Source organism: Malaya genurostris, chromosome 2 (genome assembly GCF_030247185.1).
Source record: "Malaya genurostris strain Urasoe2022 chromosome 2, Malgen_1.1, whole genome shotgun sequence".
Taxonomy (NCBI): domain Eukaryota; kingdom Metazoa; phylum Arthropoda; class Insecta; order Diptera; family Culicidae; genus Malaya; species Malaya genurostris.
The window spans coordinates 309,606,830-309,624,957 of record NC_080571.1 but is presented as its reverse complement, the minus strand read 5'-3'; the positions used below and the strand labels follow the sequence as shown (position 1 = coordinate 309,624,957).

The window sequence follows — 18,128 nt, the reverse complement described above, 5'->3', positions numbered from 1 at the left end:
TATCCTTACTTCGACTCAAAGAAGCAATACCGCAGAAAAAAATAACAGTTCGATAATTGTGCAATACTGTTGTCATAGCAACATGAAAACTCGAATCGAATGCATTTCTGTGTACTACTAGTATTTCCAAATTTTACAAATTTTCTTTACGAATCATTTTGATTGATTTGTATTGATAATTGTATTATACACTCAGGGCATTTTTCCCTCGCATAAAAATGTACAGTATAAAAAATCACATGAAAAACTACGCCAATTTGCATGAAAAACATTAAAATATCCCCTTAAAAACAGCATAACATAAAAAAATCGCAAAAGAAGCCAAAAGCAAGGAAATTTTTTTTTTTCTCTCTCTCTCTTTAATGGCTCAGACCTACTGGTCCATATTAGAAAATAAATTGTTTTCAGATGTATTTAAAATTTATGAAATGTCGAGATCTGATGATAACTCGAAAAAAATTTTGAAATTTTTAGAGACTTTAAATTTCCGAAATCTATTTTTTTAGTATTTGAATATCTTCAATCAGCTTGTGGAGCCCAGTAGGTTTTTTTGACATGTCGCATGCCTTGTCACAATTCAAGATTAGTTTCACCGGTAAGCAATTGTAGGTGGTTCTACGGTTTAAAAACAGTTTTATATTGTATTTTGTTTATTCTTACATATAGTTTTCTATTCCTGAACACATTTTTATATCTTTTCAACAATGTTTTTTTGGGAGTTTTGTGACCGGTTCCAGTACCCTCGAAGAAGGTTGGCCAAATGATTGTTTTATTCATATTGAAGCGATTTAGTAAATTTTGCACATTTCAGATTATTTCATAACTGTTCCCATATAGCTTACATATAGTTTTCTATTCCTGAACACATTTTTATATCTTTTCAACAATGTTTTTTTGGGAGTTTTGTGACCGGTTCCAGTACCCTCGAAGAAGGTTGGCCAAATGATTGTTTTATTCATATTGAAGCGATTTAGTAAATTTTGCACATTTCAGATTATTTCATAACTGTTCCCATATATACAAGGAAGGATACATAGTGTCAGTAGGATCGTAGTACTAGCCATGCAATGATTCTGTAATCTAAGAATCGGCTGCGAAGTCTGTTGTAATAGAAAGGCCAAATTCCACAAAAGGAATGTAATGCTAAGACTGTGCTTTGCTCCGATATATATTTATAGTTTTTTTGATCGAATACCCGAAATGGCAAAACCGATTTACCCCAACGCGATCTGGAATAACTCCGGTATTTTTGGACCATATCAACACCGATAAACACAGAATAAGATAAAAAATATCCGGTGTTTTTGACACCAATCGCATCAAGATCGGATTTTTACAGAAGTTCCCAGGAGCTAAAATAGCGTTCCTAAAAAGGAATTTTCATACATATCAGCCTGTAATTCCGGAACCGGGAGGTGTATTTGGATGAAATTCGGTAGGGCCATGTGGGGTTGTAAGTCCATTCATTTGAACCTGAGCTTGTGAAAATTGGATTGGAAGCAGTATCTGAGAAAATCGAGTGCACTTTTTTATTGTTCATTTGGTACTTACTTGATAACTTTGTTCAGTTGGATGTCTTGCACTTTACTCACACCAAGAAGCATACATTCCTCTAGCAAAATTTTAATATCACTTAATGCAAGTCGAAATCGGCTTGCTCAAGTTGTGAAAAGACAAAATAAAAAATACATCATATAAAAGACCAAATAAGAATAGACAAAATAAAAACACTTTCTATAATTGTGAATGTCATCTGCGACATCAGGTCTCTGAAGACAAGAGTTAAAAAAACCTTGCCGAAAGACCACTGTGCTTCTTAAGTTTGAGTGGTTTCTCCTCGTGTCCTGGAAAACTGAAGCAGTTACACGAATGGCAAAACCTGTGTCGATCGGAACCAGCCTTTCGGTAGTATATAATCCCGAGTAGCATTGTTTGCGCAGACCAGTTTAGAACTAATATCGCACTGGACCCTCAATTTACGCGCAAAGTCGGGGATTCGTAAGTTAAATAAACCATCGCGTTATTTCAATTTATTCCCCAAAAAACTTGTTTTAATTCACCTAGTGGTGTAAAGATGCCTTTCTCATTTCCATTTTCTCCTGTATATTATAGCAGAAATCCTTCGAAATACTACAATTTAAAAAATTTTAGAAAATAGTTTTGATGATTTCTGTTGCATAATACTGCTACATTGATGTACTGCATTTGAATTGAAGTTAATGAAAATCTATTCAATCATGTGTGAAAAAGTGAAGTGAGCTACATTTTATTACCTTCAATCACTATTGTTGGTACTTCCGCAACCAAAAGCTGGCTATCGACATAATGACATTCGGTTCATTCAACCATACACTAATATGACCTACCAATTTATTTAATATGAAGATTCAAATTTTGGAAAAAAATGTACTAGTAGTCGAACTTGAATAAAATTCAGCAGATTGGTTACGGACTATCATGGTCGGCAAACTAGTGAAATTAACTAGCAAATATAAAGAGATGGCTCATGCAAAAAATAATACTTGAAACTGACACCCTACCTCTGGAAGCAGCGGCTTAAGCCGAATAAAAATTGGAATATTCTTATGGTACATTAAGAACTTTCATTGGAATCTAAGTTTGTGAAAATCGGATTAGCCATCTGCCAAATAAAGTGAGTGACATTTTTTCTACATTTTTAATGCATTATTTCCACATTTTTGGTGCATATCACTCTGTAATTCCGGAAGTTGGATCCAAATGGAATTGTGAAACTTTGTATGGAATCATAAGACCTTTAATTTGAATTTAGGTTTATGAAAATCTGTTCTGTCATCTCCGAGAAAAGTGAGTGACATTATTTTCACAATTTTGGTTCATATCACCCTGTAGTTCCGGAACCGGAAAATCGTTTGTGAAAATCGGTTGAGCTATCTCCGAGAAAAGTGAATTGTCACACACACACAGACATTTGCTCAGTTCGTCGAGCTGAGTCGAATGGTATATGACATTCGGCCCTCCATGCCTCGGTTCAAAAGTCGGTTTTTGCAGTGATTGTATAGCATTTCTATATGAGAAAGGCAAAAAGGTTTTTGTCAATTTCATTCGATTTTAGTGTAAGTAACATAAAAAATCAAACTACGTTCATACGCAAGTATCTAGGACCATCTGAATATGTTATGAAACTACGGAAATTTGTAAGAGATATTCCAAGATCCAAGAACTACTTCGAATATTGTTCTTAGAGACTACACTGTGCCACAGCAAAAACTACAATAGCTAATGTCTATTTTGCTGTTCATATTTTTAGAGCCTCACATTACTTTTCTATTTATAGCTGTTCCAGGTATGTTATCAGTAGTCCAATTTTATTTTCAATCATCTGAAGACATCCGTGAATTACAAGTATGGAACGTGAAGATTAATATTTTTAATGCACTTTGTTATTCTGGTTGATCTTACCGCCTAAACTGTAGATAGTTTTTGGATGAAGTAGATCATTCACTATAGGCCTATTAAATGCATGAGTATGGGCTGAGAGTAAAACGTTCATTAATGCAGTTTCTTTTGCTGGTAGATCTTAAGGGCTGAGGACAGTACAGTAAAGTGGTAGGTTTTTTGCTATTTTCCTGTTTCAAATTAAATTTTCTTGGAAATGGTGCAGAATATAGAAAAACCCACCTGACAATGTCTTCGAAATTTAGTTGAGAATATTCTGTGAAATTTTCAGAATGATTCATTGAGTTTAGCGGTGTGTTGTATTTTTTTCTTACTGAAGAACTGCTGAAAATTGGAACGCTCGGAAATGCATACCTCTACTTGTTCATCGAATATCTCGGCTTTTAAGGCTTGTATCATAAATCTACCGTGACAAAGTCTAGATAATTTAGTTTAGATTCGATTAGTACATAAAAACATATATGTTATAGCGATAAAAATAAAGTCTTGTATTTTTCTGTGAAACAAAGTCAGTTTCAATTCATCCGCCATTTTTTCGCTTTGGTATCCTGATAGCATTCTGAAAAAGGCGAGAGAAATAAAATGGCTCGACAAGGCTGCCAAACACACAGACATTCAAACTTTGTGAAAGTTGAATATTTTTTTATTGTTCATTGGAATCCATGTAATCTCCAACCTATACAATAGATTAATGTGATAAAACTTCTCATCAAAATAATAAAATATATGCTGGCAACCCAGTACAGTTTGCTCATATCTCGGTTGATTTTTCATCAAGGCGTATAAGCAAGTGACAGTTTCCCTTTAATCACTCTCTCTCTTTCGATTATTGTAATGTGATTAAAAAGATTTTCTTGATATCACTATTCTGTTTGAAAGTCGAAAGTTTCGGGTATCATTTCATGCAAACAGTTGAGTGATAAACGTGGAAACCGCTTGGTAATTAATAGAAGAGAAACTGTCACTTGCTTATACGCCCATTTGAAAAATTAACCGAGATATACGAGAGAGTACAAGAGAAATACGATGTGCAAAGGGAATTGAGCGAGCCACGTAGTCGATTAAAAACTCAACACGCGACCCTCTGTCCTCAGACCTTAAAGCCTGAGCTCCAGGTAGTTTTCGGGTGACTCAGCGCATCTACAATAAACCCTTTAATTGCAAGTGATATCACGAGCATGGACCGTGTACAGAGAGCTTGATAGTACACTTGGTTATGCTAGTAGATCTTAAGGCCTTTACTCGAAGTAGTTATTGGATGAACAGGCACTTCCTCATAACTCATCACAATGATCCAATTATTTGAATGTGATACCACGAGTATGGACCACATAAAAGAAACTCACCAATGTCATCGATTACATTGGAAGACCTCAAGATTTATATTCCAAGGAGGTTTTGGATGGACAAGATCTTTCACAGACATTATCACAGTATGTCAATTTGCTGAATATAGCACTAGGAGCACATAGGTACCGCACTCAAAATTCATGCAAAAGTCATCAGTAACCCGTTCATATAATGATTTCTTTTTTCCAGAGAATTCTTGCATACCCACGATCTCAGCTAGATTCTATGAAACCAAACAATTCCGTAATGTACATTTCATAATATTCAGCAGCATGTGGGATTGTTTTGTATACGTATATAAATTTTCTCCATTATACAAAAACGAAGGGCGAAGGGGCATTCGCCCCGGGAGCAACAATTTTAGGGGGGGGGGGGGCGATAAAGTTATCCTTAGATCCTTTTTTTTTTTTACTCGTCCAAGTCAGCTTTCCGGAGATGGAGTTCAGCTTTGCATTTTTTTTTTGCTCACTACACCAACGATAAGGGCGGCTAATCTCTTATTTTGCCCCGGGTGCCAAATTTTTTCGGTGCGCCACTGGTCGAAGTATACTAAATTGAAATCCCTTATTATAAAACAAATCAACATTTTTTAGTTCACCAGCATGATAGATACCATAAAAATCATCCGTATTGAGAGTGATTCACCGTCACCGGAAACTAGTACAAAAATCAGACGCACAATAGAAAATTATTGCGAATTAACATCGGCTTCACAGAAATAATTGTGCAATTATATACGAATTTTGCTTCTGTCACAGGTATATATTCATGAATGTTTTTGAGGTTGATCCGAATAAAAAGATACGCCTCAGCGATCATTTTCAAAAATGATAGAGCGAAAAGTGAATTTGATTGGAATAATTCATTTGTCATTATAGTTATAACATATTCTCGCTACTTAGCATTAGCATTAGCATTAGAGACCGCCCGTGTGTTGCTACTCCGTTATTGATCTGGACCAATTGAGATTGCAAAATGATTTTTTGAAGTAACATGTTTGGGAATAACACATTGTTTCACACTGTGCAAACTGTATTGAACCATGCATGCTGATCAATACCGACGCCGGCCACGTCCGAATGCAGATCTACTTGGGAGGGAAAGGATTGTTAGTTCGATGCATGTTGCTACTAAGAACCGAGGAATCCTCTGCATTCCCACATGCATCACAGGAGAGGATACTTTGTTAGTAAATGTTTTAATAATGTTATCATGTGTTTATTGCTCTGGGTAGCCGGCTACCAAGAATGTTTTAAAGTATTATCGTTTTATGTGTTACTTTGTGCTGGCAATATAATGCACGAAACAGTCAATCTCCGAAATTGACAAAACTCCGGACAGCCGGCTGTCGACTATGCAGTCACTCGTTTATGCATCTCCCAAGTAACAATTTTTGTTACGCTAGCTTGTTTGTGACTAGTTTGCAACCAGATATTTGAGTGATTGTTACTAACATCTAACCACTTGCATGACTCAAAAAGCGCAGTTTCTACTAGTTGTTAAATCGGCCAAAAATATGTTGTCGTTACGTTATAATGCCATACTGAAATAACTTATCTTTTCATAACTTGAAAATAACTTGTTTCCAAGTAAACTAGTTGAAACTTAGTCACCATCGACATTATAAACATTGAAAGAATCCAGAATACTTTTCTATCATCAATAAAAAAGCAGAAGAGTACTTTAAGTCACAAACTTGATACAAGGTACAAATTTCACAACGATCCAAAAACTGTCGAGCGGAATTCAATTTTACTTCACTGTTTTTTATGCGCCTTCAATCCAAATCTGTTTATAAAGATATAAAAATTAAACAACAAAATAACCCTATGTTCAGAATGCTCAAAATTATTCCAAGTAGAGTGATTTCTCATCATTTTAAATTCATATATCATGAGAACTATAATATTATCACAATGCATAGAACAAAAATGACTTTTCTGCCTTTCACTATTTTCGGCAAAAAGTAGTTTCGAAAAAAGTAATATCCTGGTTTTATTTACGTTTCATACACTTCTTGAGACTCCATATTGTGTTCGCCATATTCAAGCCAACAAAGGTTGTTTTGTTTGCATTTTAGTTATCATAACGTTGGGAAAACTTACCGATAACTATCTGAAGTAATGAAGAAATTATATGTTATAATCTTATAATATCTAAGTTATTGCTATATCAATTCACAGTAACGATTCACATATACGTAACCGTATTTATAATGGTTTCGCAACGGAAAATAAACTTTTTTTCAACTAGTAACTAAAAACATAGTTGTGATTAAAGATATGTTAGAATCAAGTAACGATAACTTACAAATGATAGTCAGTTTAATGTTTACGTTATAAAGAAACACTGCTGTCACTTTTTTTAACCAGTATAACATAAAAAACATGTTCGTGCTCTTGTTGCAACACAGTTGGGTTAGGTGGTATCAAAACTAGTTACGGGTTGCTACTATTGAAGTCAAATAAACTTATTTTTAACTAGTGGCTAGAAGCATTGTTGTGATTAAAAATATGTTTGGATTAAGTAAAGATAGCTTATAAAATATATTTAATTCAATATGACACAAAGATGTTATGATTGGAAATCTAAATAACTATTTCGTAACTAGTTATGTTATGATGAAACATTGCTGTCACCATGTTTTAACCAGTATAACATAAAACACATATTCGTGCTCTTGTTGCAACGTAGTTTGGACTTTGTCGTATCGGAACTAGTCGCGGATTGCTACTTGGGCTACCTTTCGCGTTTTTTTTAGTCATGCAAAACCACACACTCGGATTGATAAAAAAAGGTATCATCTCACTGCTAGGTGGATTAAGCACGTTTCTATAAATGAAACTACGTGATACAAAATAAACAAGCGAATAGGATTTAGACAAAAAAGTTGATTCATTGCATTGAAATATTCTAAACAGTTATTATAAAATCATTTTAAATCACCAAACAAAGGTCAACAGATTTCACACGCGTCTTGATTCTTTATTATTTCCGCTTTATTATTTTAATTATTTATTATTTATTTTAATTATTAATTGGTTATATTAGTTGATCTGGGCAGCCGGCTACCGAGAAAAATATTAATTTACTGTTTGAAATATTAATATCAAGTGTTTTTTACTATGTATTCAATATACCGATACATGTTATCTCTGTTATTAACTTTGTAATATAAACGGATTTGCGCAATGGTTGATTTTTATCATTCATTTTATAATCCTGAAAGACAATCAATAACATGGAAGAAGAAATCATTCCTAATAAAATTTTTCTACGAAGCTAGACGGAAATTGATAGGTTGAATAGAGAGATGATTTAGTAAAATAGAGTAAGTAAAACATTGAAAATATCTGATAACTGAAAGGAAAAAGAAACTCCTGCAATTGTCGCCTTTTACGACATGGAAGCAGGAACCCAGTGGATCTATTCTTGGTTAATTTTTTCCGCCGGATTCCACACGGCATCTAGGCTGGTACAGTCCGGAGAGAGCTAATAGGTACTATCAATCTCCTAGTGGACTCCAGCCCCTAGTTATAACATATTCTCGCTACTGTCGTCGAACTAAACTGCTATGTTTCTGACCAAGCAGTAAGATTCCTGTGTTCTGTTTTAAGCTTGAAGCGTTATTGTGTGGAAATAGCATTTTCCACTGGAAACTAAAACGTTTTCCCCTTATTCTTGGCATATTTTTTTGCATAAATATCAAGTGTTTTGACCCTTTGGCCTTTCATCTTTGTTGTTTATACGATTCGTTATTAATAATAGGTGTTTTAGTTACTCTTGTTATACATACTGTCAGAACAAATTGGCTCAAATGGCACGTTCCCCTTGATATTTGGAGATTTGTGCCTTATGGCAATTTATGAATTCTCATTTCAAACAAAATGTTTCTTCTTTTGAGTCTAAATACGAATGAATCCAGTCAATTTTTGATTTCAAAGATGTCAATCTTAATCCCGTAGGAAACGTTCGAAATTGATCTGAAAGGTAATAGTTCGATGACACCTTGTCTGAATTTCCCGTTTCAAAACGGAGTCACAACAACTGGCCAAGCGTTGCCATGATGAAAAATTTCAGATATTCGAAAACGTTCTTGCTAGGGCGTGAGTTTTTAATTCAATTGGCTGAATAGTTAGCACAGAGATTCAAATACAGTTATGATACAAAACCTCAATTTCTCATCTTTAAAAATTTTCTTCTAGACTAGAAGTCGTATTCATGTTTTTTTTACTTAAAAGATATTTTTATTCAGGCCTATTTGCGTACAAGGTTAACGTGGCCGAATCAGCCGATTTTTTAAATAAAGAATTTTTTGAAGTGAATCTCGTTGTCACTCTTTTTCTAGGAAGAGAAGAGCTTCCATTTCCCTCCTGCGAGGGTTGAGGGGCACTTTGTTCGTGGTTCGTCTCGTCCTCCATTGCCGCATCGGTGGTTTTGTTGTTGATTTCCGTCTTCTTTTCATTTTCCTTGTTGTTCGCAGTCTTGAGCTCGTTGTTAGTTGCTGTAGGAGCGCCTTGTTGTACATTGATTGCAGTTGTTGGTTGGTTTGATGGTGAAACAGGAGTACTACGCTCACTAGTTTTCGTTGTTGAACGGTTGACCTTGTCTTTGGTTGAAGATGTTCTTTTCGCAGTTTCAGTGCAAGGTTTACCGTAGTGTGCAGGTTGTTCACAAAACTGATATGTAAACAGCTGATTTTCATAGGTAATCAGCGTTTTACACGGATGTGTCCCACCTTGACCACAAATGATGTATGATGGAATTGCCTTACGTAGTTGCATGCGTACCACTAGCACGCCATTCCGTATGCCGGGGAAAAATTCCGCCATACTTCTCTTTCGATGGAAAGAACTTCACCGTACTGCGACATGATTTCCCGAACGCACTGATCGCTGGACTGCGGGGGAAGGTCATGCACGCGTACTATACAAATTGAATTTTGTCTTGTTGGCCAAGTTTCAAGCTTTGTTAAATCGTATTTGACCATTCCGTACACTCTATTGTTCACTGCACTGTAATGTCTTTGTTTCTTTTGCTTCAACCGCAAACGATTTTCGACTGTGTTGGCTGAGATGCGAGCACGAACTGTCGTATTCATGTTATCTACAGTGTGTTTGGCGCTTCTCGTAGCAGCTACTTCGCTCGAATGTGATGAAACAAATTTCTTGTTAATAATAACTGTGCATTTACGAGAAATTTGTTGATTTATTTGCACCCACCCACCACCGACCTTCTGTGTTTCAACAGATTTTGTAGCCTTTGCGTACAGAACCATTGCATGGCTAGTGCTATGATCCTACTGATACTTAGAATCTTGCCAGCTCGAGAATTGAGCACACGACAACTTGATTGCAAGATCAGTGCCCTATGCATTGAACTGCCAACCCGGAGAAACCTAATGACTTAATCTTTTTTTTTTGTATCTTTTCAAACATGAACACATTTTTAGTTTTTATCACTTTGAACTCTTATTTTGTAGTGCGTTGTGTATCATTTTGATTTCATTTGATTTGAAAATACCATAACATCTAATCAAAGGTAAAATTATTCCGATTTTTCAATACATGCAGCTGTCCATCCTACCCAGTTATCCTAGATATCAATTCATTTTTTTCATTGCACTATAAGCTTATACTACGCTACTGTCATCAATCTATTCCTATATTCAAACAAACGCGCAAACAAAAGTACTTTGCTGGATGAATGTTCGCGAGAAGCTTCAAAAGGAAAGTCTGAAGGAAATTTATGTGATTATTGATATTGTGACTGGTATACTCGTTATCAGCTATAATTCAGTGTTAGCAAAAAATGGTACTTGAGTGTAATCAACCGGGTCAAGCACACATCATGTGTCTCATAAAGTATACTGCCATGGCTCTTGATTTATGAAATTAAAGGCCTGTGGAGACAACCACTCATCATGTGACATGGTGAAACATTTGCAAAACAAATGCATATACTGGAAAAAGTTTACTCATTTCATCCATTTCCTTCGTAGATTTCGGTTATTATTACTTCGTGAACAGTTACCAGTACTATCCATGAAAAAAGTTATAATAGGATAATAGTTGCCCTAATCCGATTTCACACACTCACTAGAACTTAATTGCTAACTTCTCACTATTCAAGCATTTGATAACAATGCCAACTTTGAAGTACACGGCACTGCATTCCAGATAAAATCGTCCCCTGCCAACAGAAAACAACATCTGCATTATCAGTGGTTTACAATCACAAAACGATTAACGACAACTCACATGCCACTGTTCAATCCATGAAATACCGGCGTTAGAGTAGTATACTAACTTACCGACGACGAACCGCTAGTGACAGCTGAAAGGAAGTGCACATCGGAAATAGGGCATTAAAGAATTTACAACGGTTACAACACTAAACAGTCAACTTGAATCGACCTCTGTCTGGTCAAGACTGGATCAAAGCTCGGTGTAGTCTGTAATTACGGCATTTTATGACACTTTGCTCTATTTGATTATCACATCAACCCGTCGGTGTCATAATGAAATAACCTCTCGCTGGGCTGCTACCACAGACGCATACCCTACGGGGATCGGTAACGCACAAAGACTGCCTATTAGAAACAAGCCAATGATTAGTATTATTATTATTATTATGCATGAACCAGTTAACCACTCGGTATGATCATGTTGGCTAGGTGTTTTAATTGTTCTTGTATGTTAATGAATGTGCTGAAGCTCCAAAACAAATAGCACTTTCATGTTCGACAACAACAAAATATTCCTTCAATTGAAACCAGACAAATTGCGCAACTTCAATTCTGTCCGCCAATTGGTCGTAAAGCTATTTCAAGCCAGTTCGAAACTGTATTTTATTAGATATTCACCAGCCTGATAGTCTAACAGCTTATCGCAGATTTACTGTGTCGGCAGACATAATAAAAATAGAAATAAAAATCTCATCATAAAGTGGAGCGAAGCGGATCGTTATGCCGAATGCCGTTTAAACGATTGGATCATTAGGTAAGGCAAAAAATAACCTGCTTGAAAAGCAAAAAAATGGTTTTTGAACATCTTCCAAAAAACACTTTAATAACTGTCATATACCACTGGAATCAGGTCGTCTCTGACGTTTAATAGTAGATCCGAGGTTTATCAAGAGTTATCTATTGATATCGCGCATCAGAATGGTCAAACACGCTTCTGAAGTGCGCTCGTGTTTCTGTTTTTTGATTCGGGGTGAACCGACGTGATACCAAACAACCAAATATTTTTTTCATCTTCAGAATCTCACGCATAAATGAATTATGAGGTCGGGTCGGCATTTTGAAATATATGGCGCTGGTTTAACAAGACAGATATCGTATGTCCGAGTCCTATCTTGGAAGGATTCTTAGAATCCGGAGGATCGTACAGTCTGTTACATAAGAGCGTGGTCACTGTTGTGAGAAAATGAATAAGACTCAAAAACTTACATGCACATTCATTAATATCAAATCCAATCCCCATCAGCGTTAATAATGGCTTGACACCTTCGAGGCATACTTTGAGCGAGATTTTGCACGCATCTTCTGAAAACGACCTCCAAATTTTGTGAATTCAGTGAACAAGCTGCTCCAAATTGTGTGGTCGGTTCCTTCCAAGCTTCATCTTCATTTGAGCCCAAACGTTCTCAATTGGATTGGCAACGGGCGACTGAGAGGGCCAATCCAAGGTCACGACACCATCGAGTGCGAGCATCAAAAAACTGCTTCGAAGCCACGCTTCAGGCTGTACTCATTTTGGGAAAATTCTGAGATCAAATTGTAAACAATAGTCAGCTGATTTATTCTCGCATTGCATGAAAGACACTAGTGTCCTCTGTGTTAAAAAAAAGTCACACCATTCCACTTTACCGATAGCGAGTAATCGTGACCACGCTCTAATGTAACAGAATGTAACACTGGCGACGTAATAGTCCTGTACACTTACGAGTCGGCGGCGAAGTCTGTTGTAACAGAAGGTCAAGTTCCGTATCGGAATCTGGAATCTGGACTTTGCTTTGCTATGAGGCACCCCCATTCTTTTGTTTTTTTTTGTTTTACTATTGCAGCGCATTTTAGCGGTCAAATAAGGTAATTTTCTCCAAACCCAGTAATATTGATTGACTTTTTGGCTCACTCAGCCTACATATCAGTCTAATCCTGTGGTATTCTTTGCTGTATCCAGGGTTGTTAGGGTCACGCGGATTTAGCGCGATTTCTGCTAAGATTTTGATACTATGGCGCGGATTTCGCGCGAATTTCAAAAAACATTTGTGAATCATTTGTTCGAATAAAAAAAGTTCTTTGCAAATTTTTGAAGCTTGTGAGTTTTATGAAACCCTAAAAAATTAAAGATAGGCGAACGTTTCAGCAATTGGTCGAGCTGGCCGAATTGGTGAATTTTCACCTTGATAAAACCAAAATTTACTAGAAGGCGCTTCTAGAAAATGTTCAGTGGACAAAATTTAGATTTTATGCTCTTCGATCTCAAGTGAGACAAATTGCTATTTCAACAGAGCTGATATCAGGAATTACAAAAACTTGTCGATATATGTGATTGCGTTTTCCTATTCCAATGCAGAAATCGAAAGATTTTCCCACTCAAGGATATTGATGTCTGATGGAAGATATCGTCTCAGTGAAAACACATTCAATAATGAACGTAATAAATAAACACATTCAATAATGAACGTAATAATGATAAAAATCGCATTTTTAAAGCAAAATTTGCACGACAGGTTTACGAAGCGAAGTCTGACAAGAAAAAAAAAGAAGAAGTTCTGGGATTCCATCCGTGGTGATAAGAAGTTGTTCTAACAGTTTGTTGATTCCACTATCCAACATTTTCAATTGTTCTTTGCGTTCTGGAATTTTTGGAAGAAATCCTATGTGAACAAGGACATAGTATCCAACTACCGTGGAATTGATGCTTTTGTGCGCTGTATCGAAGCTGTTTGAAATTATAGTTCTGGATTTTATAACACATAGTTGCTCTGACTACATATCTGAGACTCAGCATGGATCCATGCCAAAGCCTTCAACTTCCCCAAATTTAGTTACCTACACTTCCTTCATCATACGATCTTTACAAGCATGACAACAAGTATATTCTATATACACCGATTTCGCTGTTTCATTCGACAAAATCAATCATCACAAACGATCTCCAAGTTAAGTAGACTGGAATTAAACGGATTATTTTTGAATTCGATAATATCTAACTGGTCATGGAATGATATTGAAAATAGGAGCCTGTACAACCTCACCATTTGCTGTTACCTCTGTCCTCAAGGAAGTCACCTTGGACAGTTATTAATTTTATTGTATCCCAACGATCTAAATTTTTCGATCAAGTGTATGAAACTATCGTTTACCGATGACTTTCATATTTCATATTTCAAAATAGTTTTAAATGCTGCTAAATGCTCCGTCATCTCTTTTAGTAACAAAAAGTCTATATTCAAGTCCGACTATAATATTTCACAAACTGTTCTCGAACGCGCATCGTTTGTTAAGGACCTGGGTGTTCTTCTGGAATCAAAGTCAAATTTTAAAGAGCACATAGAGCTTACTATGTTCTAAACATCTAAGCTATTAGGATTCATTTTTCGGGTGACTAAAAAAATTCTGATGTACATTGCTTGTAAGCCCCGTATTGCGCTTTAGTTCACTCAACTGGAATATGCTGCGGTTATCTGGTCAATATTACAATTTCTCTTCGATCCTATTTTTTTCTTCGGATTCCCTATGTTGGAACTAATTATGGATATAACGAGCACATTGCTAGCATGTGCCGCATTTTAAAAATGTTTCAATTCTTTCGACATTCATTTATCACGTAATGTTATCAAGAAATCGTTTCTTGTGTTACTGTCTCATTAGATTTAGTTACTATAGAAGCACTAGATTTAAGGAAATGTATCATTTGGATGATTTCAATCTATTAATGCAATAGATGAGGAGGTTTTATGCCTGCTGGAGAACAAGTTTGACAGATACTAATTCCAGTGGGCTTTTCCCTGATCCAAATAAAAGATCAAAAGATGAGGAGAAAAAGATAGACATTCAGAGTAATATCTGACAACAGGAGAAAGCTCTATTATAATTGAAACTGAAAGTAAAAAGAGTAAATCAGATCATCCTGATGTGGTCTACCTTAAAATTCTTCTTACCAAGAAGGAAATGCTTGCCGAGCAAGATGTTGAAGCAAAAAAAATGTCTTCGCTGAAATCTGTTCAACTTCTTTCAATATCACAATTGTAAGCATTTTTATTTTTTATTAATTAACTAAGCATCGAAAAAGCTGTAGAATTTATTTATTTATTTATTTCGTCAAGCAAATGTGGACTACATATAAATTGTTTACAATGTTCACTTACATACTACGCATTATTTCTACGACAAAGCTTAGATTTGATTTCATTTTTTGACATAGTAAGGTCAAGATGTTCGCAGTATTGATTGTAATGGCGCATTATTCGATTGACTGGACTGTATTTTGCATAATTTGTTCTAGTGTTTCTTTCTAAAAATAATTTCCTGGTTCGTAATTGACGGCTAGGTGTATAAAAATTTAGTTGCGATAATAAAGAAGGTGATTGAATGCGTTGAGAAATAATGTCGCTGATAAAATAAAGCATTGCAAGGTCGCGGCGTTCTTTAAGTGTTTGTATATTGATGAGCATGCAGCGTGCTTCATATGATGGTAGAGGAAATGCTGTCCAGTTTAATTTACGAAGTGCATATAAAAGAAATTGTTTTTGAATAGATTCGATGCGTTCTTCGTGAATAATATTATATGGATTCCATACTAGGCTGCAATATTCCAAAATAGGTCTGACACATGTAGTGTATAATAATTTTATTGTGTATGGGTCCTGAAAGTTATGACTGAAGCGTTTAATAAAGCCCAGCATGCTATTTGCTTTATTGATTATGGTATTGTAGTGTTCCACAAAAGTGAACTTGCAATCATTTTCATGGGATTTCTCGCAGTGTGGTGTTGTTTATTGCGTGCATATGTCAAATTTATGCAGATTTTTAAATTATATTTAAGTGAATTATCAAGTTCTGCGGAAATTATCACCTGCATAAATATGGTTGTCTAACGCTTCACTCGAGCATCGCGCGTTTCAGTTTTCAATTTCGCGCGGATTTAGCGCATTTTTTTTTACTTCGCGCGGATTTCGCGCGTTTTGATTTTCAAATTTTTCGTGACAACCCTGTGTACCTAGCGAATGTCTCCATGTAGCTCGATACGTGGCCGCTCCTCGCCATCCACTCAAGGCCCGGATATTTCGCATGTCCTTCTCCACATGACCGATCAACCTTGCCCGTTGTGCTCCCCTTTTTCTTTTTCCTGCCGGATCAGATTCAAGAACTATTTTCACTCGGTTCGGTCCGGCATCCTAACGACATGCACGGCCCATCGAAGCCGGTTTTCAGTCCGATGTGTGTTTCCACAATCTTCTCAAAGTTACGAGTCACAATATCATCTTCGTCAGCGATGCCAAAAAGCTGTACGGACTTTCGGAAGATTGTACCACTTGTGTCGATCCTCGCTCTTCGAATTACACCCTCTCCGAGATTCGAAAGGACTCGAGAGTGTCCCAGCTACTCGCATGTAGCACATCACTATTGGTGATAGACGACGGCAAAGGATTTGGGAGAGTATTTTGTAGGCGGCGTTCAGCAACATGATTTCTCGGTAGTTGCAACAATCAAACTTATCACCCTTTTTGTTGATGGAGCATTCCACTCCTTCCATTCAGTGCAGCACTCTAGCCAGTGCTTTTACCTTTTTGGCAGTTTCAACGAAATAGTCGAAGTACTCTACGTCGATCGAATCAACGATCTGACATTAAACGTAACGACATATAAATTCTCTACCATTCAAGAACAAAAATAAATTAGATAAATAACTAGCGGAGAAATCTTGCACATGACCCCCAAACGAAATCTACGCATCTGTTGAGTAAACCGTTGTCGGTGCAATTGGTCCACATGATGTCGCTATCATTTTATCTTAATTGTTGCTATTATTCTAGTCACTTTACAGTTGGTATCACATTTTAGCGATTACTTACAATTTATGCCACTTACACAAGATTGAAATTGAAAACCGATGCTAATATTCCTCAGACCTCATTTGCATGTAATCAGACTTTGGTGATTTGTTCTATTGATAACATTGATACGGACATTTTGCGACTCGTTTATCTTTACACGGAATCAACGCTATGGGAAATCTTTCAATCCCTCGTGTGAAAAGTCCTTAGGCTAAAGACGTCATTTTGATTATATTCATTATTCTATTTACTGATGGATCTAGAATTGAATATCAACTCTTAGCTAGAAGAAAAACATTTTAGTAACCTCCGGCTTAACCGGTAGCAATCATATCGACTTCGCCGTCAGTAATCATGCATCTAAAAGGGCAAGTTCACCAATAAACACACAAAGTCTCTTGTATGCCCTTGTTTTTATCTAAGGAATGCAATTTATAGCATTTTTCCGGCACTGACTAGCAATCAACTTCATGATAATTGTTCTTCCCACATAAATGTTTTCAACGGTCTACGAATAACAATCAGCTGAAACCAACTCATTCGTCCTACAGTCGTCGACTTTGAAAGAGTAATAGATTTTTGGTAAAGTTTATATTTATATTGACATACGTGCACATATTCTTTTAAATACTTTCATTCTTCGCCTTATTTCTAAAGCTATGCTTTCTTTTCATTTATTCGCATTTCAGACCGTGGAAAATGGATCACGGTGGAGGCGATGATGAAGCTCCAATTGATCCGAGGTTAAACAGTAGCAACTATCCAGTGGATCAGGACCTAGAAGGTAAGTTCATATAAATTAACCCATTTGATTTTTTCAAATTTTAAGAGCCTCTGGATTGCTCTGTTTAAAGATTCTAGAATTTTCATCGCTAAATCAAAATAAAAACAAAGAAAATAGAACTTACGTTGCAATAAAATTAAACATCACTCCAATCCATTCTGGTATTCTGTTTGTCTATTGGCATCGACGCTCGGTGTCTATGACAAATGCATAGTGCACTGCAAAAATAATATTGTAAGTCCAGTAGCCGACATTATTTGAACAAACCTATTGAATTGCTGATAACGATTCGAATCCGTTATATGAAACTATATCTACCGGATGTTTAAGGCTAGTCTACCGTCAAACGCTATCATGTAATACCATTAATTGAATGGGATTATAACATTGATAAACAATCAACTTTGTAAACACATTGAAAGTACTATTGATCCATCGGAACTATTGTTGACATTACTCAAAAGTTAATTCTGACATCAAATGATGA

At 36.1% G+C, this 18,128-nt stretch overlaps 1 protein-coding gene across 15 annotated transcripts in view; it reads left to right on the top strand.

The window, feature by feature from the left end:
* The window catches only part of LOC131431072 (electroneutral sodium bicarbonate exchanger 1), a 118,632-nt gene that overhangs the window by 63,498 nt on the left and 37,006 nt on the right, over positions 1-18,128 (top strand). For 14 of the 15 annotated variants that reach the window (XR_009229636.1, XM_058596537.1, XM_058596536.1 and 11 more), the window contains one exon: positions 17,547-17,641. Coding sequence is in view for 14 of the 15 variants with exons in the window: in XM_058596542.1 (XP_058452525.1) it covers positions 17,547-17,641 (95 nt within the window). In the remaining variant the exon portion in view is untranslated. Of the gene's footprint in view, positions 1-17,412; positions 17,440-17,546; positions 17,642-18,128 lie in introns of those variants that run through there. The other variant, XM_058596539.1, reaches the window with a different exon arrangement.